Here is a 25,589-nt window from a genome sequence, read left to right on the forward strand (position 1 = left end):
CGTGCCAGGAAGTGCTTGGGTAACCCCAATCGTGCTGTCCCTGGGTTGTGGTGCCCCACATGTTCCCAAGGATGTGCACTTCCTTTGCTACCCTCTGCCCCAATCCATTTGAGATAGGCTCGAGAGGATAGAAGGAGCCCCTTCTATCCCCTCGAGCCGATCCCCAAATGGATCGCAGGCAAGGGGTGCAAGGATGCCTCCTGCGGCTGGATGTGCAATGTCCAACTGTGAGAGAAATCCATCTGCCGATATCAGAGCGTGGTGGTGGGGAACCCAGAAGGATCTGAGCTGCTGCTGTGACGAGCAGGATGGATTCTTCCACTTCTTGTCCCATTCCTGAGAACAGAAGGACAGTGCTTTGCTGAGGGATACTTGAGGATCCGATTCCCCTGCATCCCTCCTGCCTCAGAAAAGGATTGCCCTTCTGGTCTTGTGAATGGGGATGGGACGGGGCATGGAAAAATCCATCCTGCTTGTCATAGCAGCAGCTTGGATCCTTGCGTACTCCTCCATCACTGTCATTTCCAAAGCAATGGAGTAGTGGGCAGCGTTGTTGTAGCCGCCCCCTTCCCTGTTGCTATGGAGACAACGGTGAAGACACGTCGACGCAGAGAGAACTCCACTGAGATGGCATGAGTTGTCCTAGTGGCAACTCTTCTGTCCCCAAAACTAGATGGAGACAGAAGAAGCACTGCCGAGACACCTGATACCCTCTCAGCGGAGAAGTTTTCTCCGCGTCAATGTAAGCCTATGCGGCAGGGTCTTGCTATTTACTGTTTTACTCTGTACAGCACCATGTACACTGATGGTGCTATATAAATTAATAATAATAATAATAATAATAATAATAATGATGTTGGGGCCGTGGCAGCCAGGAAGGGGGCAGCATTGCTAGAGCCACCCACTTTCCTGTTGTCACGGCCCCAATGGGGAAGGACTTGTTGGCGCCAAGTCATGTGATCCCCTGTGAGGGATGATGTTGCTCAAGGCTGATGTATCCTTTGCTGGAGGCTTGATCGCGCGCCCTGACAGATAAGGAGACCGTTCTGAAGCCTCTTGCTTCTGAGCCTGGGATGGCACATGTTTCTCTGCGTTACCATTGCAGAAGCAAGAGGCTTCAGAATAGTCTCTTCGTTTGTCAGCCTCTGGTGAAAGACATGTCATTGCTGAGCAGCGACCCCGTCTCCTGTCCTTCCGTGCCCGGCGCAGCGAAATCCAACAGGCGCATTGCCTCCCATGACAGGGGTGATGCATCACACATGTTGTTGAGTGACGGTGGATCAATCCCAGGAGCCCTCTCTCCTCTTGGTGGGAGGTGGGGTTGATCCACCGCCATGTCTGTCAGTCAGCATCTCTCCTCCCCCCTCAGCTCCTCCCCATGGAATGATGGCACGCTGGAAAGGTAAGTGGTAACCAGTGGTGCCATTCGATGAGGAGGGATTGGGGGGGGGGAAGAGAGAGGCCAATTCCATGGAGTGGAAATAGTCCACTCCACAGAGCAGCACTTCCAACACGTGTTGCCCAGAGGCACCCGGGAAATAGCCATCCATGGAGTGGACTATTTCCATTCCATGGACTAAAGAGTATGCCAGAGTGGTTGGTGGTGACTACAAACAATGGCTAGGTACCAAGGCTAGCCTAATTTGTAGGCTCCTTCTGATGAATATATCTGCAAATTCAGTTTATTATAGTCATTGTCTATATAACTTTCAATACTGGATAGTGATCTTCTGTTCCAGTACACTTTTTCCCTAGGATGAGACTGGGTTGCTTGAGACTTAATCTTATAAATTGCTTAATGTCTGGAAGGGAAAGGCATTATAAAAGTGTAAGTTCTTTTGGATGGGAGGCATAAATCCTTGCACTATCGGTGACTGAATTGCTTCTGAGGCTTTGTAAAAGAGATTATTTCAAAACCTTGAAGCCTGCCTGTAGCGTTCCCTACCTTGTGCTTTGATTTCTCTTCCTATTCATTTCACGATGCTGTTGGATACCTGCAGATTTGCAATTATATGTTTTATATCAGCCTTGAAATGTTTCCTCTGGTGCCAAGTTGTTTGAGAATGGCTACCTTGATACTTCCATTCCTCAATTTTGCACTTGTGGCTCCCTAATATCCTCTGGAGAACGTTGTGCTGTAAAATAACATAGAGGAAATCATTACCCTGGCTCCTGGAAGGAGTTGCTGCACTCTAATCCCAGCAAAACTAATTTCTCATCCAAACTTGATAAATGAGTTCAGCTTGTGAAGCAGTAAGAAACCATTTTGAAGTTTAAATAAGATTGATTTTAGTTTTTATTAAAAATGAGAGAGAGAAAGAGAGAGAAACAAAGAGTGCTTAAAATGGTCATTTAACTAGGGTAATAGAAATTCATTTGTAAGATCAACAAAGCAAATTGTAATGGTGAATGGGGACCACTGACAGATAATTTGATCCCAGCCATTATTTTGGCAGCTGTTGTAAAATGTTTTCAACCTTAAGCAGTTAATCTATTTCTTTCTGGCATATAATCATTGAGTATATTTACGTATCCAAATGATCTGACTGTTACACTGATATAGTCCAGTCAATGATACGTTTCAGTTGAGCCTTCCATCCAAGACTTTGGGGGTGGTTGGAAACCACGGTAGTAAAAGAAGCCATCATTTATTTTATTTTATTTACTTGTTTATTATTGCATTTATATCCTGCCATTTTTACTCCAAGGAACCCAGGACGGCATACATAATCCTCCTCTCCATTCTATCCTCACAACAACAACCCTGTGAGGTGGGTTGGGCTGAGAGTCTGTGACTGGCCCAAAGTCACCCAGTGGGTTTCCAAGCCCAAGTGGGGACTAGAATTCAAATCTCCCGACTCCCAGTCCACACTGGCTCTCTCCCCCCTCACACACATGTGCCTGTTGTTTATATAATTACCTTTGCTGGTGTGTAAGTTGGCGTATTGGGCGAACCCTGTATGGCATGGTAGGGATGGCTTTGTACCCACCATACAACCCCTACTGCAAGTTGTGGTTTTTGGGGAGGGTATGAAGCCATCCCTCCTGTGGTGTGCACCGGGTTCAGACATGTCAACCCGCGATGTAGCACATGTAATTATGCAAATGACAGGCACACGCACATGGGTGGGAGGAGAAGATATGATGGCTTTTTTTTACCCCTGTGATTGTCTGAACCCTGTGCAGCATCCATGGTGCACCATATCATATATAGTGGAATCATCTATTATGCTCATGATTATGAGACCTCAGAAAGCTTTGGCTATTGGGCAGTATAAAAATGTAAGTAATATCATGTTATAATTGCTATATGACTGGACATCACAATCAGTAGTGTAACATCTATGAAACATGCCCATCCTATCTTTTCTTACTCAACTTAGATTTATTTCACCAGAGACTCATGTGGTAGAAATGCCGTTAAAACAAATGGGAGCAGCAGCAGAGTGTAGTCTTGATCTTATGCAGATTTTCTTCACTTGATGGGGAGCAAGCAAATTTGTTGTTCATATGCCTGCCCCATTCGTGAACAAAACACAGGGTAGTGTGTGTGTATCATTTGCATCAATAAGGGCACAGGGCTGAGGGGAGCTGAGCCTTTGCCATTGCTTCAGGCAGTTTTTCTCTATTGCTTATCTCACTTCTGGTATTGGAGTGGGACTGGGAGAAAAGCAGTGTCGCACGAGAGAGATAAGTCCTGGGGTGGGAGAACTACATAATTTCAGCTCTCTAAAGCCTCATGGCCCTTTTAATGTTACAGTTAAAGCCCCCAACCCTTCTTTAACAGGACAGGTACATGATTGCCCCCCCCCCCAAATTGGGTCTAATCTGGCCTTTAATCTTCAGTGTTGGCTCTACACTTATCCAAAAATATAAATGTTTAAAGACTGGGTGGGGTAGGATACCACAACTCATTTTCACTGTTCTTAAGTAACTAGTGTCTTATTTTCATACTAGCTATATGACCACAACTTTTGTCATGGAGGCCATGGCTGCAGCAAATGCCCAGCTTCGCTGGAAGAAAATGGAAAAGCACAAGGTTTGTGTGGCTTGACTTAACTCGGTTTCTAATGCTATTATGCTATAGCTGGGAAATCTCACCGGACTAGTTCTGTTTTCATTTTACATATGTGTGTTTGCCCTTGAAGTATGGCTGTGAATTCTGCACAACCTTGCAAACTTTGTCTCATCAAAAATGTACCATTTTTCCTGGCACTGGGGATGAGGATTGGGCGCTTAGCAGCATGATGGAACAAAGAAAACTGTAGGCATATTACAAGGGCTGCACTTGGAAAGATCTGGTCTTTTTCCCCAGCAAGTAAAGGGTTTATTTAGTGCCTTTTTGTCAAAATTCTGCAACAATCCTCTATTTTGGACAGATACACACATTTTTTTGCTGTTTTAGGAAGTTGATGATGAAGATTCTTCATCTGGAGTTTCTGATAGTGATGTTCTCCTCCCAGATAGCTATGAGCGATCAGAGACACGGCCTATCCTATCTGTTCGTAAGTATCTAGCTGACACTTTTTCCATCCTAGTGACATGCATGACATTTCCCCCACTTCCCTCAGAGTTGCTCTTCAATGCAGAGGACAAACAAAACAGTTAAAGACTTCTTACTTCTCCTGCATCTTTTGTAACAGATGCACTCCCATCCTGGAAGCATGCATTACTTGTTCTCAGAGAATCACAGTATTATTGTTTTTACAACTCAAGAAAACTAGTTGATCAAGGCACCAAGCCACTGAAATGCCCCCATTTTCTCCATTGCTGTGTTTTCCCATGGTCACAGTTGTACAGTACTGCCTGACTGAAAAGCCCATGAATAGCTGACTCTGAGCCTTCATCATAACTTGCAACGGTAGCCTTGAAATAAGTCCACAAAACGTAATAACACACCATCTTTTATTTGCCCTTCCTCCTCAGACATACCTATATTGGTAGTTTGTGACCTACAGTTTAAGAAAACACAACCCAAACTATTGTAAAGTTTCCTTTTCTGGTTCCCTGCAGGCAATTTTTGTCATAAGCAACACAGGCAAGTGGTAATTTACAAGCCTGGACAAGGTGGAGAGAGAATGGTTTGTGGCTTGAGCAGGGCCTGCCTTGCCTTGGGACATAGGCTAAGAATTTCCCTCCTTCTAACCTGCAGAGAGACGAGGAACACCTAATATTTTTGAAATCACTGAAAGGGTGGAGATGGGTCAGATGGCCTCCATGTTCTTCAATAAAGGTAATTACCATGCCATGAAGGCCCTGTTTTCTATTGAATATGTTGTGTTGCTTTTCCTTTTTACTAAGTCAGTTGCACTTCCTAAAAGTTCTTAATATGTAATGCCTTTTCTTGGGAAATGCAGTTTCAAGTGACCACATCACTTATAAGCACAAAACTGTACTAAGAATCACTCACATTCCCACTTTTTAAGGTTAGAATATTGCTGAGTTCCTAAAGTGAAAATCTAGCTAAAGTCAAGCTCAATTCCTTCCACCACCGCACCACCCCCAAGAATTTGTAGCTTTTTGTGGTAGGGAAGTCTACATATTGAATGCCTATTTCTATTGGCTGTTAATTTCATATAGAGGAAGATAATGTAGAGTAGGTACAGGTAATATCTAGTCTTGAGTTCATGTACTTTGAGTCTTGAGTTCATGTACTTTGGTTCTGGGTTCATGTTAGAAATGAGAGAGAGATTCTGAGTCAGACTCGGACGTAGAGCTAGAAGAAGACCAAGAGTGGGGGAGGAAATTCCCCAAGACTCTCTAGGAGTCTGTGAGAAATCTTCCCAGGAGCTTATTGAACAGGAGGCCCAGACTCAGAGACCGTCTTTCCCCTCCCTTGGAACTCAGCCTTTGTCAGAGAGGGAGGGAGCGCCGGAATTAACAGATGCCACAGTCTGCCACAGGGTTAAATTGGCGGAGTTGAGAAAGGAAGTGGGAAGTGATCTGCCAGACTGACTGCATGTCAAAAGTTGGGTTAAGAGGACCCTCCCTGAAGGAGCATGTCAGGCATGGTGGGGAAATAGCCATTTAGTTTGCTTTGTTTGGCTAATTAGGCTTAGAAGACAGCTCCTAGCCTTCACAGTCACTACAGGTATGAAGATCTGTTTTTTTTTAGTGAATAAAGACTTTGTGGATTACACAACGAGGCTCTGGGAGGGCTGAGAATCCTGACAGGACCAACCAAAATGCCACAAAACTGTGTGTGCAAGCTTTTGAGTTCTCTAGAACTCTTCATCAGGCTAGATGGTACAAAAACCAGTGAGTGGGGTGGGTGAAACCAAAAAAATATAAAGATGAGGCCACATGTTGTGGCCATGAGGTCTGCAGCTTCGATTTGATCTCAAAATGAAGATGGCAAGCAGACTGAAGCAATTAATCACTGGTGGGTGTTGTATGTATCAGAATGCCAGGTGTAGCCTGATACCTGCAGCACCTACCAGTAACTAATTTGTTCAGTCTGCCATCTTCATTTTGAGACAGAGTCTAGGCAGCAGTCCTCATGGTCACAATATTTGGTCTAATCTTTGTACCTTTTTTGTTCCCTCAACGTCACCCCCTGCTTTTTGTAACATTCTGCCTGATTAAGAGTTCTGGAGAATTTGAATGCTTGCACCCTCTTTTGTGGAATTTTGTTTGGTTCTAACAAAGATATTGGCCAACTGTGGATTTTTGATATTTCACTTAGTGTTTTAATATTTATAGCTGTTGAGAGAAGGATGGCACATGTTACCTGTTCTACAGTCCCAAATACAAGCCAGTGAAAATATAAGGGTACTTTGTGTGTATTGAGTGATATAGATAGATAGATAGATAGATAGATAGACAGACAGATAGATAGGAGACCACTGCGAGAAAACATCTTTATAGAGAATTACAAAAGTGCTGGATTTTAGCCAAAAACAGCTCGCTCTCTGCAATTTTTGGATGGATATTTTTCTCTGTCTTGTATAATGCTCTGTAATGGACTTTATTAGGAATAAGAATTCTCCTATATGTAATAGATCAATTAATTACATTTCTATACTATATAATAGCTGGAGCTCTCTTGACGGTTCACAACAATAGACGTATCTTGTTAGATGGTAAAACTGCTCTGAATGAGATTCACAGTTTGGATATAGCAGTTGGCCCATGTTTAAAGGAATTTCCTGTTGAGTAAAAAGCAAAGGTAGCAATGTTGGCCCTGAGAAAAATTCCAAAATGCATATTGGGAATACCTTTATTAGGCTAATTCAGAAGTGATCAAGCTTTTGAGATATCCAGATTTTCTCATCAGGTAAGGTGTTACAAAAAGCGGGGAAGGTAGTGATAGTGGAGGGGTAGAAGAGAGGGAAAAAGGCTGATTTGAAGTTACTGTCGGGTGTATCTGAGAAAGGAAGATATCGCCAAAGGAAGATGATGCTGGGTTTAGGATCTGCAATAGTTGTTGAAAGTAGTATAGCACAGTTTTAATAAACCCATGAGTGACTTCTAAGATAGTGGGTAGATTGGATGGATATATCCCAATTTAAAGATTCTCTTGATAGGTTCCAGTTAAACTTCAGAGTTTTAAAATGTTAAAAGGACTTACTGCCTATGGCAACAACCAGTTTTAATTGCTGTTATGGATAACTTCACCCAGCAGAGGGTGCTCAGATTACACGTGTGAGTTCAGGACGACAGCAGTTGAATAATTGTAAGCAAAGTCCTAACTATTTGGTTGATAATTCTCATAAAAGACTCCCTGCTTCTCTTTCCTCCTTGCCAAAATTGGGCAATGATGTTCAAATCTCTTTTTCTAGAGGGATGAGTGAGAAGGCTGAGTAATTGCAGGAGCTGTGGTGAAAGAAGTATCCCTTAAAAATCCAGGATGGTCCTAACTAGATTATTTTTATTAACTAGAATTCTGTGACACTTGCTGTTGCTTTGATCTCTAAACTAAACTTGCTTTAATATGTAAATTCTTAGTGTACCAGAATTTGGAAAGGATCATACAAGTTTCACAGATCCATTGTCAGGCATGCAATTTAGTTTTGAGAATCTCAGAATTATTATTATTATTATTATTATTATTATTATTATTATTATTATTATTATTATTATTACACTAGTTTCTATCTCAAGACATTTTAATACATGTGGATGGTATCTGCTGAATATTTGGGCTATAAAAGTCCTTGAAATGGATGTGAGGAAGGTGATTTTGAATCTGTACTCTTTACTTTTAATATTACTCCTTTTTTCCTTGTGTCTACTGCATCTCCTTCCTTGTCAGACTATAATGGAATGTAAGTCATCATTATAGTGTGTTTGGATAATATGCACAATATAAGGTACAGCATTTGGAATACTTTTGATAGGTCAAGTACCTCTAGAATTATAGAACAAAAAGCCCCTGCCCCGTTAGCTATAAACATTGTCAGACAACTTTAGCACTCACACAACTTTTATGGATGGGCTTATAAGGGCTTTTAAATGGGAATGCTGACTGGCTGGGTGTTTAGATCCTAGAACAGCCTCCCCCAACCTGGTGCCCTCCAGGTCTTAGAGAGCACCAGCTTTAAGCTGAATCAGTTGCACTGTTGGAAGAATTCCCCGCCCATTCCTTCCCAGGCAGCCCCTCCAGACTCCTGCAAATGCTAAGCAGACTGAGCTACAGGGATGGCGGGGGGGGGGGGGGAGAAGAGGATCCCCCAAAATCCAGTGGAGGACTTTCAACAAACAAAACTCTTCCTCCCGTAGACTTTTCACTTCCCCTCCTGGAAGGCAGATTTTGGATCCAGTCCCAAATGTTTTGCTCTTTAATTCCCATCAGCCCCAACTAGCATGGCCAAATGTCAGAAATGCGGGAGATATACTCAAACATCTGGAAGGTGCCAGGTTGGGGAAGGCTAACCTTGCCCAACCTGGAAGCCAGAGAAAACAAATTGGCAGAACCGTCTCTTTTAGACTAGTGTGGCCCTTTTAACATTTCTGTACAGTCAGGCAAGGTGGTAGTGGAGGTGGAGTGCTTTATTACCTTTATATCCTGCCTTTTTTCTCCAAGGAACCCAAGGTGGTGTACATAATCCTCCTCTCCATTTTATCCTCACACAAAAAGCCCTGTGAGGTAGGCTGGGCTGAAAGTCTATGGCTAGCCCAAAGTCACTCAGTGGGCTTCCATGGTTGAGTGAGGACTAGAACCCGGATCTCCTGATTCCCAGTCCAACACTTTAATGGCTATGCCACACTGACTCTTTTGTCCGAACTTCTCTGAGGGAGCTGAGCAGCCTTCAGGTAGTTTAAAGAGGCCATGGATCTCATTGATTATCAGATTGGCAAGATTTTTTGACCTCACTTTAAGATGCTAGAAGCTAATTGGCCACTCCTCCTAAAAGCTCTCTTTTCCTCACCCAAGTAGGTTGCAGTGCTTCTGTTCTAGGCTTGTCTCTTTCCTACTTCATCCAATCACCTGTGTTGCAGAGCTGAGCAACTAACATGATTTGTGTAGATGCCTTTCCCCATAGTTTCTCCTCCACCCTCTGCCTCAACATAGACTTCTCTTGGTGAATCTTGGCTGGGTGCCAGAATTTCCCAGATGCCATTAACTGTTTTTAACTCTCATGTTCCATCCCTCACTTTAGAACTCACCAGGCTATGTGCAGCTGGGCATGTTCAGAATTTACACATGTTTATTTCAGTGATTTGCTCTTAAGGGAGAACATCTGACCTTGCTTTTCTGCATATTTTGTGCTTTTATTTGAGCCTGAAATAAGTCTGTGCAAACTGACTGTGTGTGTTAATGCCACCCCTCCAATACCTTACAGTCTTGTTATTAAGAGAGAGAGATTTATGTTGTGCAGTCAAAGAATAGGACTTTCGTAGTTTCATGGCTAAATGAAGATGGGTTGTGGCTCTGTTATACATTCTTTTGAGAGTTATTGGTCTGTTAAAAGCAAAACCCTTGTTTTCACTGTATTCTCTGCTCATTTCCCTTGACTATCTTAACAATCTGACATGCTCTGGATGTGCAATCTTAGGAGTTAAGCTGTGGATAAATCTTCCACTTCTGACTTGACTGCTTTCTGTAGGGGATAGATTTGCAGCCATCTTAAGGAGGGGGGGGGAAGGCCTCTGTCCATCTCCTGTGAAGGGAATCTCATCTGAAGGATAGCTGGGTGTTCTCTATCAGGTCTCCAGGAGTCATTTATTGTAATAATGGATTCTAGGCACATACATCATGTACCATCCTTGCAGGAAGTCATTGATCTTCCTGCTTTGTGTCCAGTAATGAAAGTATTGATCAATGAAGGTCGATGGCAGTTTATAAAACAGAACTGACGCTAACGTCTATCTGTAGGTGGGAGGGCGGAGGCTACTGGGTGGTGCTCTCACCTGAAATCCACTGCTTGTTGTAAAGGTCAACCTGAGATGCAATGTCTTTTCTGAATAAGTAAGAAAGAAGGGGTCCTTCTTTCAAGAGATGTCCCACAGAGGGAGAGTAAAACAGGCTAAAGGACTAAGGTTTCAAATAAAGGAGGCCTTGAATTGAATGTTGTTCTTGGACTACGTTTTGAATAAATGCCTTGAGCTGCTGTGGTTAAGGCACAGCCATTTTTTTAGCCTAAGAAAGAGAGTAACGTGACCAGCAGTACATCCAGCAATTTTGTTTCTTACCCAACAAGTACCTGGTTTATAGCCAAGTGGACTATAATTAACTGGTCAGAGGTAGGTGCATGATTCAAATCCATATATTAAGACCTAACTGCTTAATATCACACCCAGTTGGTGTGATATTAACAATGAATAATAGCAATCCTTCCACATCCTTCCCCTGCATCACATCTTTTACTTTGTCCATTTACAAGGTGTAGTTTGGCCATTGATTGGTGACATTTGTGGAAACCAAGTTCTTGAATTGTGATGACAGTTTCAAACGTTTGTTACAGCATGCTTCCTTAGAGAGCTTTTTGTCCATAGATGTCAAAACTGAAGTAAAGAGAGCTCCTTCTTTAAAGACTCCTTCTTTAAAGACAGCATTTTGCCAAAAGAGAGAGAACTCGCTTTGGTTAAAGATAATGAATAAGAAATATCAACTGAAAAATGGATTCCTGAAGATTGACCAAGATCAGGACATTAGTTTATCGTGTGATGGTGACTATACTACAGATGTGTCTATTTCAGTATCTGGTGGCTTCCATCAGGTTTCTGAGAGTCACATTTTAAAATAGCCCATTTCTAATTTTTATAGTTGCAGAGATTCATTCAAGAAATTTGAAAGAAGATTTCTAAAATCCTGGAGACTCGATGAAGTATTCATAGCATCTTGACTCTCAACTTCAACAGTAGTCCGAATTCCTTTGCTGCCAGAATTCCATGAGACCTATACTTCTTTCTCATCACTCCCCCTCCCCCAAATTGGGGCTATGTATCTAATAATATTATATCAGGAAGTTGCTGGGGGAAAGAATCAAATCTGACAAAATACGCATAATAAATGTACCAATTTTGCTTGAAAGAACTCAGATTTGAGTTCCCACCTTGAACAAGGTTTTTATATGGCTGTAGTCATATAAAAAGGAATAGTTACCTAGGAGTAAGCCCCATTGAACTTTATGGATCTTATTTCTGAGTAAATATGGTTAGGATTGTCCTATTTGTCTTGATTCCTGTTTGCATTATTAATAGCTAGCTATGGATATAATTATGTGGTTATTGTATGGGTAAATAACCCTGCATGATTCACGCAAATGTATAGACTGGATGTTATCAGGACATCTAGTTTTATTATGGTTTCTGCACCTTTTTTTCTGTCCAGATTGTAATGCTGATCCTTCTGTTTGATTGTAAAGAGTAGATGTGACCTCACTTCTGAGATGGATAATATTTTGAAGAGCCAAAATATTAGTAAATGGAAGAAGGCTTTTACTTAGAGTAGAAAATAATGAGTGTGCTGGAGATGTATGCAAGGGCTTTTTGCTTTCCGGTCATTAGCCTATTGAGGGTTTCCAGTATCCAGCTTACTCAATATAAAATGTGTACTCCTGTTGAAGGCCTATGGTGAATAGGACTATTAATGTGCTGGACATAGCACTGTACATTGCACTTTTCCTGGCTCTGGAAGAACATTTAGTCTACAGAGTGCTTTGTGATCTTCTCAGTGTATTCAGCTGTGGTATAACAGTGAATAAGTATATTGTTTACTTACTAATTTATTTATTTTGCCTTGATCAGAGAGCAACTCATCTGCATTATTTTTTGCATGTTATTTGAGACTTAAAGTTATGTTAGCGCAGATAGAGAGTCTTTGCCATTGTAACTTGCAGAGAGACTAAGAAATGAATTCTGCTTTGAACATTAGAACAAACTTTTGCATTTCCCCCACAGTGAGATATAACAGGAATCTTTGCACCTGTAGTTTATGCAATGGGAAATGCAAGAACTGTTCTTTGGAGTTCATAAAGGATGCCAGAGAACAGGACAGATAAGCTACTCAGGGTCCTTCACCCACTTGCAAATTGCAACAACCAAAGCAACTTTTAGGCATGGTATTGTTTAGACCTGTTGCCAGATTAGTATTCTCATCGAACATCTTTATTTGTTTCTTTGCTTTCTTCCCATGTTCCTATCTCCTCTCTTTTTATATGAAACAATGCATGTTTTGTTTCCTTGTCTTGCTTGCCTTTTGAAATGAAATCTGTTTAGACTGAGGTATTCAGTTTCATTTCTTTAAAGACAAGCTGGTGTATTTTGGCATCTCTTTATCCTTATTGATTTCTGCTCATGAGAGCAGGGTTTGTCTCTTGGTAATTTGTGTGTGTGTGTGTGTCTGTAAAATAGCTGATTCTTTCCCCCCTCAACATCTTCTAGAGAAAAGATATGGTGGCAGTAGGGTAACCTTTTTTATAATATGGAGATTTTGTGGGACTGGAATTGTGTATGGCTTTGAAAAAGAGCTACTATAGAATTTGTAAGCTTAACATAGACACTTAAGGCTAGAGATGTAAAATTTCTGGAAATTTTGAAACCATGGAAAAAAACCATTTTGTGTGTGTGTTTGGGTGTGGGGGGGAGAACAGACTGAAATTTTCGAGAAAATAGGGGGAATGCAATTTTAGCACTTTTTACAGGTTGAAAATCATTTTGTTACTTTAGGAACATAAAATGTAATTATATATGCATTGGTTTGGTATAAAATTATAACATTTGTTATATTAAAAGTACAGCTCCTGAACTGTAAGGAACACCTGAACTGTAAGGAACCTCTTTGGCTTTGCCAGTTTATGAGGAGCAGACAAAAAAACAATTAAAAACAAACAGAAGAAACCATCAACATTAGTAACAAAGAAAATTATTTATTTCTCCCCTAGTCCTCCACACAGTGTCAAGCAGACATAAAGCACCCATTGGGACCAAGATTTAATGAATATGCATGAAATTTAATCAGACTCATTTTCTGAGCTATAGCTATCACTATCAGTTTCAGTCTCTGCTTCAATGGCAGTGCCCCCGAGAGACAGAAATGCATCTTGCTCTTGCATTTGAGAGTTGTAGTCTCATTTTGCAACCTAGGACTTGCTTGTCCACGGTGCACAGAAATTGTAATAATCTGATACTGTACATAGTTTTTAGAAAACATTTGGAGAAGTAAATATTTGAACACCTTGTCTTAAACATTTTATTCATCATGCTAAAATAAAACATTCCATAATCCATTTTTTCTTCATTTTTTTGGAAAAAAACAAAAAAAGGCTTCAGGAAAAGAAAGTTTCTTTTTTAAAAAAAAATATTGAAGAAGATGTGTTAAATATGTAGTGTACATCTGGTTTCACCCCAATCTGGATTGGGACCATTGCACAAGTGTAGAGGAGGTTGAAATCTTCCCATACAGACACTTTCCTTCCACAGGGGCTAAAGAAAAAGTAAAATGTGTGCGCTCACACACACACACACACACACACACACACACACACACACGCTACATTAGTGCCAATGGAGGTTGTTCCACCCCCCTTGTTGGCTCCTGTGCGCAGAAAAGCCAGTTCCCTTTGTGCCTGCTGGGAACCAGTTGACATGAGGGGGTTTGGCCCTGCCACTTAGACATCATTCAGTCCATACAGGGCTGGATTGGGAGTGGGGAATCATCTCTCAATCTAGTTTATGCCCCTGCGTTAGAAGATTTTAGTCTTCACAGGTTTTGATAAAGCAAATGTAACCAGCAGAAAACTAAATACTAAGCATTAAAAAAAAAACACTACCAACCAGACTTGACGCACTTGAAGAGCGTTGGGAAGGTTCATCAAGAGTACTTTGGGATATGGTAGAAATGCAACTGATTGAGGGGGGATTTTTACCATTGGCAATGGTAGGCTAAGAGATATTGACAAGTTTTAATATCAGTTAATAAAGTTGGGGTGGTGGTGGAAATACTTCTTGAAACTAAGATTTTTTTTATTAACAAACTTTAAAGGGTTGATAAAGATAAGGATGCATGTCTTTATCACATGATTGTTGCTCATAAAGTAGAATATGTAAAGCATGGGATCAGATTCCACAAATGAGAGAGTGATACATAAAGCTATGGAATTTTGCAGTTCTAACTAAATTAACTGGAATTATTAGAGCTAGTAAGGGGCGGAGATCTTATGCTAGGTTTGAGCAACAATAGAAGTGATTTAAGCTATTTTGGAATAGCCAACAAATTGCAATGCTTAGTAGCCTGTTTTTATTAATATAAGGGGAAGAAATGTTGGTGTAACCTGGATCTTCTGTATGCTGCTGTTGATTTTCCCCTAAGTTAAACTGAATTTTCAAAATTAATAACAATTTGAATAACAGTAACAAAACAAAAACAAACCACGTGTGTAAACGACCTAGAATCTGGTTTTAAATGTGAAATTCCAAGAATAGACTGGTGTAGCCCAACCCTACTTTTATTATTCCCTTTCTTTACAGTGGGAGTCAATTTATTTTATGTCTGTATAATCATCTACCTCTACGGTGATCTGGCAATATATGCTGCTGCTGTCCCAGTTTCTCTCATGCAGGTGACCTGGTGAGTGTGGTTTTGGTGACAATATTTGTTGGAGTATGATATAACTATTTCACATTGATGGCTCCGATAGAAAGTTATTTATTTATTACATTTCTATACCACCCAATAGCTGAAGCTCTTTGGGCAGTTCACAAAAAATAAAACCGTAAAGTACAATTAAAGTATAAAACTTAAACCACAATATAAAAATTCAGTATAAAGGTACAACCAGAATTAAACAGAGCAGCAATGCAGAGATTAAAATACAGATTTAAAAAACAGAAAAGTTAAAAGGGTACGATGGTAAAATGTTAAAATAGTGGGAAAATAGAATGGTCTTCACCTGGTGTTGAAAACTGTATAACATAGGTGTCAAGCAGACTTCTCTAGGGAGTTCATTCCACAGCTGGGATGCCACAGCAGAAAAGGCCTTCCTCCTGGTAGCCACCTACCTCACTTCCTTTGGCAGGGGCTCATGGAGAAGGACCCCTGAATATGTTCTTAGGGTCAGGACACGTACATATGGGAGGAGGTGTTCCTTTAGATAACCTGGCCCCAAACTGTTTAGGGCTTTGAATGTTAATACCAGCACTTTGAATCAGGCCTGGACCTGGCTGGTAGCCAGTAAAGCTGGAAAAGTACTGGCATAATGTGGTCCCATTGGCCAGTCCCTATTAACAGTCTTGCTGTCCTGTTTTGTACCAGCTGAAGTTTCTGGACCATTTTCAAAGGCAGCCTCATGTATCAATGCATTGCAGTAATCCAGCTGAGGGGTTATCAGAGCATAGATAACTCTAGCTAGGCTATCTCTGTCCAGATAAGGGCATAGTTGGTATAACAGCCTAAGCTAAATCTGTAGAGTCCAATGTTTAAGAACATGGGGCTCTTGATTGACCTTGTGTGTGCTTTGTAAGGGGAAATGTGTGTGTTCCCTCTATAACACGTAAAGCAGCACTAAACTGATGTTAGATGGGGTGGGGGTCGTTCTAAGGCTGCCTTCTAGTATTGGTGTCAAATAGTGCTGGGAAAGTACACATTTTACTGTCCCCAGTGCAGTCATCTGCTTGTATTTAAATGATGATGATGATGATGATGATGATGATGATGATGATGATGATGCCACTGTTAGTTCATGATCCCCAAAATTGTTTCCTGGACATATAATGAAGTTAGTAGAAAAATGTGTTCTGTGTCTTTTCCCTGAGCTATGTGGTGTTAATAATTCCTCTTCATGTTTGCAGAAGTGTATTAATTATGGTCTGCTTTTGTTCTCTTCTTGTCAGTAGTGTGACTGGCAATCATTCATGCAGTGTTGAAGATGGTACGAAGTATAATGACACGGAGAAGTGCTGGGGCCAAATCAGACGGATTGATGCATACAGAATATATCTGGTGAGTGTCCAGACTGTGTAAATCTTATATCCTTTAAAAATAAACAAATGAATGAATAACTGATTCTGCACTTGTAGGCATGTTGTCCTGATCAGTTTCCCATTTTGGTTAATTACTGAGAGTTTTGTCATAGTTTCTCTCCTAGTTTGCTGCTCCTCTCTGCTGCAATATGTATCCCTTCTCTGCCACACGAGCTATAGCTACATTGCTTAAGTGATGTGGGTCCTACAAAAGTCTTTTGATAGTGTGCATTGGAATGCACCTTGAGGAATGATGCTCTAAATGCATGTTCTCTTTGTATTGCAACATGTGTGTGTGTTTGTTTCTTTTACACGTGAAACATTAGTATTTAAGTAGGGGTGCTTCTTGTATGTTGCTAGATATCCAACAAATGTCACTCTGTCAAAGGTTTGTCACTGTTGGTCCTATTGCACAAGTATTCCAATGTGTATTAAGATTTTCTTTGGCCTATAATAGGAACTGGGTGTTCTAAAGCATCTATGTCGGGAGTTTGCTGTGACAAACGTGGGAGTTATTTGGTAATATTCAAGCAAATAATAATAATTTGGAATAAGAAATGGGGAGCAAAAGAGAGACTACTTCCCCCCCTGAAATTTATAACCAACTTTATGGCTAAAAATAAATATTGCTGTTGACCGCTGAGGGCCGACACAAGTGGGTGGCAGGGAAGAAAAGACCCGAGGCAATGTATTCAGTTTTCATTTGAATGTGCATGTGCAGGTTGTGGTTTGTGTGTGTGCCGACTGGATCATTTCCCTGAGCAGCACTTTTTTGTTGTTTTGCAGTAATAATGCTGGAGCAGAAGTTAGGCCTCAGGGATATTAACAAATGTCACAGCCTGGTTAATTATTTAAAGAATTATTATTGCTTTATTAAACTGTGTCTAGGCCCATTTCTTCGGAATTTCTACATGATTGAAGATTTTCTAGCTGAATTTCAATAACTCTTTGACCCACCAGAAGGAACTCATCAGGAAAAGCAGACAGGCATTAATTACTGCCTGCACCTCCCAGATATTGCACCTATAATTCATAAAGATAATTGTCATTAGCTAACTTTTTTAAAAAACAGTATTTGTAGAAGCAGTAGGTTTACTGCTCTGTGTGGGCAAATTCTATGATATTATTTTCTTTGTTTGTCTTTGTTTTGGATTTGAAGGATACATTCTCATCTGTCAGGTCTGTGGCAGTATTAAGTCTTCCTTTCTCGGCCTTCAATTTCATTTCTCCCAGCACCTTTTACTAGCACCATACAATCAGGAGTAATTTTTGCATTCCAGCACATTGCTAAATAAATGTGAAGGAGTAATCAGAAAAACTGATAAATTACGTGGATCACTAATAAGTGCCTACTGTTAATTGCTATTTCACCCTTCATTATTTCCCACTTTTTTGCTGCTGTAGCTTTCAGGTGTTACTCCCCTCTTGCTACTGCTGCTATGTGTGGTGAAATTGGAGGCAAGCCTTGGGTTCACATATTACTTGCCCCCCTCCTTTCCCATAGGATTTAGAAGTGAATAATAAAACTAAAGGATTCTGTTTTTATTTGAATGTTGGATATTCCTTAGCCTGAACATTGATCTCACTAAACTAATTGGAAGGTAGTTTCTGTTGAGCATGTCAGAATATTCACTCAGGCTCTGGGGTCAAGAAATAATGCATGCTTCACAATGTTAGGAAGGTGGGACAGTTAAGGAACTGAGGGAAGGAGGTCAAGGAAACAGCGGAGGGGCATGACAGAGGGTGTGAAGAGGGGCAAACTTGTACATACTGATTAAAAACCGCTACTTGTCTTTAGTTGCTGGTTTGTAGTAATGCCACAAGTAGTATTTTGAAAATGGATAGTACTTTGGACAGGGGATTATACATAAGCCGGTTCATACGGCATCTCAGAATCTTTTTTAAATTCTGGATTATTGTGAACACAGCATCATGCTGATACATGTTACCTGATTGCTCCGCTGCAAGTGGGAGCAGCTAAACAACCAAGGGACATTTTGATTCGTGCGTTGTTAGCCATCACTTGTGAACCAATAACTCTGCTTTTTTTCTCCCCTGACAGGCCAGAGCTTGAGCCTATAATCAACTCTTGAGGTGGAAGCTATCGGGCAGTGTGCACCAGCATGCTGCTGTGTTCACAATAGCCCAGAATTATGCAGACTGGGCCCTAATAATGCTGGCTGTGACCCAGGAAGTCATTTTTGAGATATCAAAGTCCTTTTGAATACATCCATTGGAATTTTGCACTTTTTATTTGTGGCATCTCCTCAGACTGTGCTTTTTCTGAAGTTTCATCCATCTTTGTAGGGAAGATGGGGTGGCAGTTGTTGGAAGCTCTGTTGTTGTATAGCCTCTTGATTAGGGCTATTGGGATGACTATGTCGGAAATGCAATGGGGGAACCTCAAAGTTTGGCTTAATCCTCTAATTATATGCACTGACCTGTCAGTTTTGTGTACATATATGTTTGTCTAGACGTTAGCACAGAGCCATTTCCAAAAGTAAATAATGTGTCTTCTACACTCTTTGGATTTCCTACTGAATACATTGGTGCACTTAAGAAGAAACAGAGCCTCTAAAACAGGCTAGTTCCAGTATAAAAAAAAAGATTGGGATGCCTGCCTCACTGAGTCCGGTGTCACTTTCTTCTTTCCTAGGCGAGAACTGTAGCCTAAGAAATAGTAGACTCTACTCCTAACATAAATTATGCAGGCTTTCTCAGGGCAGTCACGTTTGCAGGCTTTCTGTGTATTCTTCTCCACAATTATTTGAATGCATACATTTTTGTCATAAATTTGAGGACGGTGTTGCAGTGGGAATTTCTGAAGTGCAGGCACACCCCCAAGGAGAGTCCAAGAATATAGGCAGCTGTGTGGATCTGTATCATCAAACTAGTTGTATCTGTTTCATCTCCACCAAGAGCAAATCTTTTGTAAAGTAATGGTTCTTAGTTGCCCATTCCAACAGGGAACAATATACTGTTGCTGTGAAAATTCATTACCCCTCACCTACTGTGAGATTGCAGCTTAGCTCAGAGGAAGCAGAGAAGTCTGAGGAGTGTGGGGTGGCAGATGATAAGAGCATCCCTATTAATCAAAAAGTGGTGGCGCCATGAACCTGTGAGCCCTGGCTCTACTATGCCACTGTTTGGGCTTGTGGGTTTTATTTTCTGGGTGCACAATGTCTTTGCATCCTTGGAAATACTTTGGTTGTGTTTTTAGAATTGGTAACTGCCACAAGTACTGAATTAACTGGGCTTTTTTTGTTGTCTTAGAAGAGCTGTCATCTCCCTCTACTCTGAAGGTCCCTGTTTTTCTTTATTCATCCCCTCCAATCCTGTTGCAGTAATAAGTTCCAAACACTGCATCACGGAGCTGGGAAAGGGGAGGAGACAGTGGCTGACATAAAAGCCTATTTCGTAGCTTAATGTCCCAAAAGTCCTCTGGAAATGGTCTCTGTTCCGCTGCTCCAAGAATGAAAGCTGAATGCCATGTACGTAATGAGAATATTTAGACAGATTAAGTTGCTCTCTGATGAGTTTGCCTGCCTGTGCAGCATTCTTAATATTGCTCTGCAGACTCCAGCACACCTAAGTGTAGCTGCACTGTCTGCACACAGTCTGCTGGGCCTACATCATCCTTTGTCCTGCACAAATTTCAGTGTTATTTCATCTGTCTTGAAAATTTCCTCTGAAAGTACAGCCTTGCAAAATAAACAGGTAATGGAAAGCATTGGTGAAATGTTTGTTCTTCCCCCCTCCCCCACCCCTGTTATGTCATTTTAGGCTCCGTTCTGTTTCCATTCTTTTGGAAGACACAGATGGGCATTGAAGTAGGGCTGTTTATTAATCGGCTATTCTTATGTTGTTTGTAATACAACTGGAAGATTGGCTGACATGATGGTCCATTTAACTTGACTCATTGTCTCTGGAAATGAAAAATATGTACGGTTATAACTTATTGTCTATTTGCTAAATCTCAGCATCTAAAGCCAAAGTGATCTCACTCTCTTGACTGTCCTGTAACAGCAAAACATTGTAGTGAATTATGTGGAGTTATGAACAAGTCTTGAGCTTATATGCTACAATTGAGTTAGTTACTTCCTCTTCAGCAAAATCATAGTTTGGGTCATGGTTAGTAACTTGTTTGTAATCCTGGTTTGGAGGGCAAGTGTAAACTATCATTTGCCAGTTTGGATGTAATGGCAACCAGATTGGCCTATAAAAAGAGGGGTGAGCAGAAGGTAGATTGGGATGTACTGTTAGATCTTTGGTTCATTTGCAGTATATCAGAAAGTATTTCTGGCTCTTGATTCTTTAGCAATAGTAGTAACAAAATCACTCCCTCGCCTTAAATTATATTGCTGAATGAAGAAAACGTGGGTAACCAGAAGTGGATTTCTGTGTGGAAGGACTGTGAGCTTTGTTCAGTTCAGGTACTTGAAATAAAACTCTGGCTTCAGAGGGTTTTTTTTAATTCTAGGTGTATATCTTTTGCACCAAGCTCTGGTCAGTGGATCTTGAGGTTCTAGTAAAACAAAGTATATGCCAACCAGGCTTCAGTTTGGAGACGTACACTTTCCCCGTGCCCCAGCCAGACTTGGAACGGGGCAGGGTCCTGGGCACAGATATGAGTGCTGCTGCTCGGAGACCATTTAATCTGAAATACAGTTCTCCCCCTCCTATTTCATTTTTACTCATCCTCAATTACAAAATGACTTTGCCTCTCTTCAAAGTCTCAAGTGACTCAGAGAAATTGGGGTCTGGAAGTTGCCTCCCACTGTCCAAAAGCACATGCCCTTCTACTCTCCAACCCAAAGTTAATATGTTCTAAAGGTAAAAAAGAACAAATTGAGTGTCTGTAATCATGTGCGTTCTGGATTGCCTGCCCCCTGACAAAATGTTATTTTTTAAAAAAAAATAAAAATAAGCAAGGATTCTGTTGCGAGCAACGTCCGCCATGACATGACCATGGCAGGTGGTTCTCTGACAGTCATTTGGAGGCCCTGGACTTCGGCTCCAGGGTCCAGCCCTGGCTTACACACACCTGTGAACCTGCCCAAGTACAAAAGAAGCACAGGCCTCCAAAATATTTTTATTCATCGCCATGTTTATGCAGCATCCACTCTCAGAGTTACATTAAAAAGAGAAGAAAAAACAGCCAAACGTTTAACTATTCAGTCTCATTAATAATATCAAGGCTCTAGAAAACAACAGCAGCAGACAAAAACTTGTCTTCCCTGATTTCATATCAGATTACACTCCCTGCCCCCCCCCACTAAAAAACAACAACTGTAGAGTTTATAGTTGGTTGTGGTGCCACCAACCCATGCCGGGTTGGATGCCAGGAGTATGCAGCAAACCGTATGCATATGTTGTGCCCAAACAAGTTTGTGGCTCATTTTCCAAAACCAGGTCCCAGATCATATTAGGGTTGTGTTATTAACACACAATGACTTAACATTCTAAGCAATTGATTTTAGGGGAGTTCTTTCCATCCTAGGGTTTCTGACTAACTGCTGGAAAATATTTGATGTGTGAGCTTCATTGGTTGTAAGGAGATTGGTTGTAAACCGCCCAGAGAGCTTCGGCTATGGGGGCGGCATATAAACGTAATAAAATAAATAAATACAAGTCTGAAGACTGCCCACCACTGCTGAGGAAGCAACTAACTGAACCGGATTGAGAGAAAGGTAGAGGAAACACACCTTTCTCATGTAATGGCAAACCATGATTTAGTGTTATATCAGAACAATCCTGTGTTATTACTGGTTGTCATATGTCATATTTCTGGGTCCAAAGTGATATGAGGCAGTTCTCTGGAATAATTGTGGAATAACACAGTTCTTTCCTGCATATTCCTCAATAAAGATAGCTATTTGTATTCTGCATAGGATTTGGATGGTGATCTTAAGAATTAACTTTCTGTGTACTGAACCTAGCTTATTTCATGTGTTCTCAGTTTTACTATTGATTAGAACTATGCTATAGCACTTGATTTTTTTTTGTCCTAGCAATTTATGTGAGAATTTAAATTGGAGCAGTAAGTAGCCATCCAATGGGTGAGTCTGGTCGCCCGGATGCAGCACAATAATTACATCACCTCTGCTCTCCATCAGATCAGCTTTACTTTCCCCTCTGCTATTCAGCTACCTTGAGGGCACAGAGAGGAAATGGCTAAAGCTCCCAAGGTAGAGGAAGATAATACTGGTTTGGAAGAAAGTATTTCAGAAGGTGCTGTTGTGCCTAATTTGTGCAGTTTGGGACATTCTTGTACATCTGTTCTGTCAGGGTTTGGGCTGAGGCTTTTTGGCTAATCAGGACAAGGAGTGGTATCTGTGCGTACAGGATCACAGATGCTGCGGTGTTACAGGGAGCCCAGCGGGTGCAGGCTGAGCAAATATGGGAGCACAGATGGTTTAATGGAGATTATCCCAGTTGGAAGTATGTTGGTGCAATGAATAAAATGAGGGCTCGCAAGCACTTACCAATTTTCTTTAGGAAGGGACAATGTCACCCCAGCCTGATACTGATTAGAATACTGAGCAAACAGAACCCTAAAGAAGCAATCCTTGTCTGATTCATATAACCAGAAACACCAATGCTGAAATGTATCACTTGTTAGATGTGCATTTTTCTTATTTTCTTTCTCTTGGAATGTTGCTACCTGCCCAAGACTAGCATGAGAGACTGCAATCAACGTCTTTGTCGTGACCTGGATCACAAAATTAAAATAAGACATGTGACTTATTTAAATCATGGCATGCACTGTGTGTGTGTGGGGAGCGATTTTCGTAATCACCGCCCGGGCACAGCTTGTCATGTTGTCTGAACCTGGGCAGCATCGCTTATTGGAGGGGAACCAACTCTCTAATAACCCTATAACAGCATGTACTTTGGCGCAAGCATTCTAGGTGTGCAAACAGGTCTAAGCGAATAGACCCAGTATTATTGTTGATTGAAATGGTCATTTCCTTTCTTGAACACGCACCCTCCTCATCCTTTAGAAATGCTTGTAAATTTTAAGAGTTGCCTGTCTGATACTAAGTGTCTTACATGGACTGATTTGGATGCAGTTGTTTGAGCTTGAGTAGTAAGGCTGCTAATACTTGGGTGCATGGAGCAAATATGGTTTATCAAAACTTTTCTTTGATGATTAAATCTCCCTGTAGATTTTTATATTGGAAAAACTGTGATGAAATTGTGCAAATCATATAATTTACATTTGGATTGAGAGAGAGAGAGAGAGGGATATGTCTGTTGTGTTTCTAATGTTTCTCAAATGTTTTGAATTTGAGGTTTCCAACTAAACTCTCTGGCAAACCCCAATCCAGTGCTGTGATCTGGACAATAGTTGCTCGCTCTTTCTTTCTTTCTTTCATTCATTCATTCATTCATTCATATACCACCCCCATAGCTAGAGCTCTCTGGGCGGTTTACAGAAATTCTAAAATTGAGATAAAAACAAGTATACAAAATTTAAAATTCTAAAACACATAACATACATACGTGAAGCATTAAAAACCATTAAAATAAACGTGGGTGATTAAGATATTAAAAATATGGAACGCTTCACGAATTTGTGTGTCATCCTTGCGCAGGAACCATGCTAATCTTCTCTGTATCGTTCCAATTTTTACTATATGTGCTGCCGAAGCGAAGTAGGGAGCCTATAAAAGCAAGGATAATTTGTGTGTGTGCGTCAGTGTGTATGTGCACCCAGGCCACGACCATTGCTGGCTCCAGCCACGCTCACTGTTCTGCAGTGGCGGCTAGTGGAGGGGCAGAGTTAAGGAGACACCAGAGGCAAAGCAGTTTTTAAAATGAAGCTGATGAATTTTAAAATCATGATTGTAGAGTGTGTGTGCATCTGGGCAAATTGCCCCAAAAGCACCCATCATCACTGCCCTGCTTTAAGTTAAATTTATGGTCTTGATTGGTTCTGTGGAGTTAAATCAAGCCCTTATATGGGTGTGAGGTAGAGAAGTCCTCTCAGATACACTGCTTCTCAGTCCCGTTGAAAATAATAAACTCATATTATAAAATATAGGGCAGGGTGTGTGCAACTTATGGCAGTCCGGATGCTTTGGCCTTCAACTTTCATCAGTCCTAGCCAGCATAGCCAATGGTGAGGCATGATGGGAGTTGCCATTTCATTTACGGAACAGAAAAGCTTTGTGTTGTCATGAGCTTGAAGGGAGCACCCCCTACCCCCAACAACTGCTTTTCTTCTGGCAGTAGTGGTTGCCAAATACTTCCAGTGTCACAGCACAAGTGCCCTGTCTTTTAAGAAATGGGAAGCTATAAAGGGCTGGGTATGTAGCATTCAGAAGTCCTACTTTAACTGATGTGGTCTATATGATAGCAAGCCTTAATTGATTCCTCATGAAAATACAGGTGCTTCCAAGTGGAAGATTCTTCTTTTCTGTCTCAAGGTGCAGCAGAGGTTTCCCTAGTAGTTGCAAGTTGGGGTTTGATTTTTGCTGCTTTATGTTTATCTGGACTGGGCTCTCACCATGTTTGCTTAAATCCTTGGAGAAACTCCTTTTTTCCCCCGTGCTTTATGCAGCTGTAAGCTTCTGAAAGAAGCCTATCTTCCTTGAATGTTAATACTAATTGGTATGGCTATTATCACTATTTAACCCAAATGGCCCTTGTGTAGAGGGCAAAGCTGGTTGAATACAGCTTTTCCAGAGAGACGGGTTTTATAGCAGCTGTTCCATCTGGCTCTGAGCAATGCATACTTACAAAAAGTACTTTGCTCTGAAGAGAGCAAAGGCTGCCTTATAAATTCAAAGAAGCCTTCCCTCTTCATATACCAGAGCTGAAGTGCCACATCTCAGGTTGGGCATATGCCAGTTACTTAATGTTGTATGAAAACAATGTCAAAGGATTCATATACACTGGGGCACGGTAATCAGCATGGGGATCTACCTTTAGTCAACATAGCTTTAGGCCATCGCATTCAACGAGGGCAAAAGATGTAGCACACTTGTATTGTAGCTCAGCAATGTCATCTTTTTAATGTTTGGCATTTATGTGACAGAAAACATGCAGTATGTATTCTTCTGGGAGCTTCAGCCATTTATAGTTCCCCCAGCATGCCTTTGCTGTATAATTTTTGCACATTTGTAAATGCATCAAATGTTACAGAAAGAGACAGTTGACCTACCACATTTGACTTTAGT

The 25,589-nt window shown here is 41.1% G+C and overlaps 1 protein-coding gene and 1 non-coding gene across 3 annotated transcripts in view; one reads left to right on the forward strand and one right to left on the reverse strand.

The window, feature by feature from the left end:
* The window catches only part of TMEM104 (transmembrane protein 104), a 93,209-nt gene that overhangs the window by 12,349 nt on the left and 55,271 nt on the right, over positions 1 to 25,589 (forward strand). For both annotated transcript variants that reach the window (XM_063120250.1, XM_063120251.1), the window contains exons 4-8: positions 3,958 to 4,039; positions 4,406 to 4,505; positions 5,153 to 5,233; positions 14,914 to 15,013; positions 16,276 to 16,384. In XM_063120250.1, the coding sequence (XP_062976320.1) occupies positions 3,958 to 4,039; positions 4,406 to 4,505; positions 5,153 to 5,233; positions 14,914 to 15,013; positions 16,276 to 16,384 (472 nt within the window). The remainder of the gene's footprint in view (positions 1 to 3,957; positions 4,040 to 4,405; positions 4,506 to 5,152; positions 5,234 to 14,913; positions 15,014 to 16,275; positions 16,385 to 25,589) is intronic.
* Positions 23,958 to 24,061, reverse strand: LOC134397079 (U6 spliceosomal RNA). The gene has a single exon (XR_010025347.1). It is a non-coding gene; the product is annotated as a U6 spliceosomal RNA (small nuclear RNA).

This window comes from Elgaria multicarinata, chromosome 3, assembly GCF_023053635.1.
Source record: "Elgaria multicarinata webbii isolate HBS135686 ecotype San Diego chromosome 3, rElgMul1.1.pri, whole genome shotgun sequence".
In the NCBI taxonomy this organism is placed as follows: domain Eukaryota; kingdom Metazoa; phylum Chordata; class Lepidosauria; order Squamata; family Anguidae; genus Elgaria; species Elgaria multicarinata.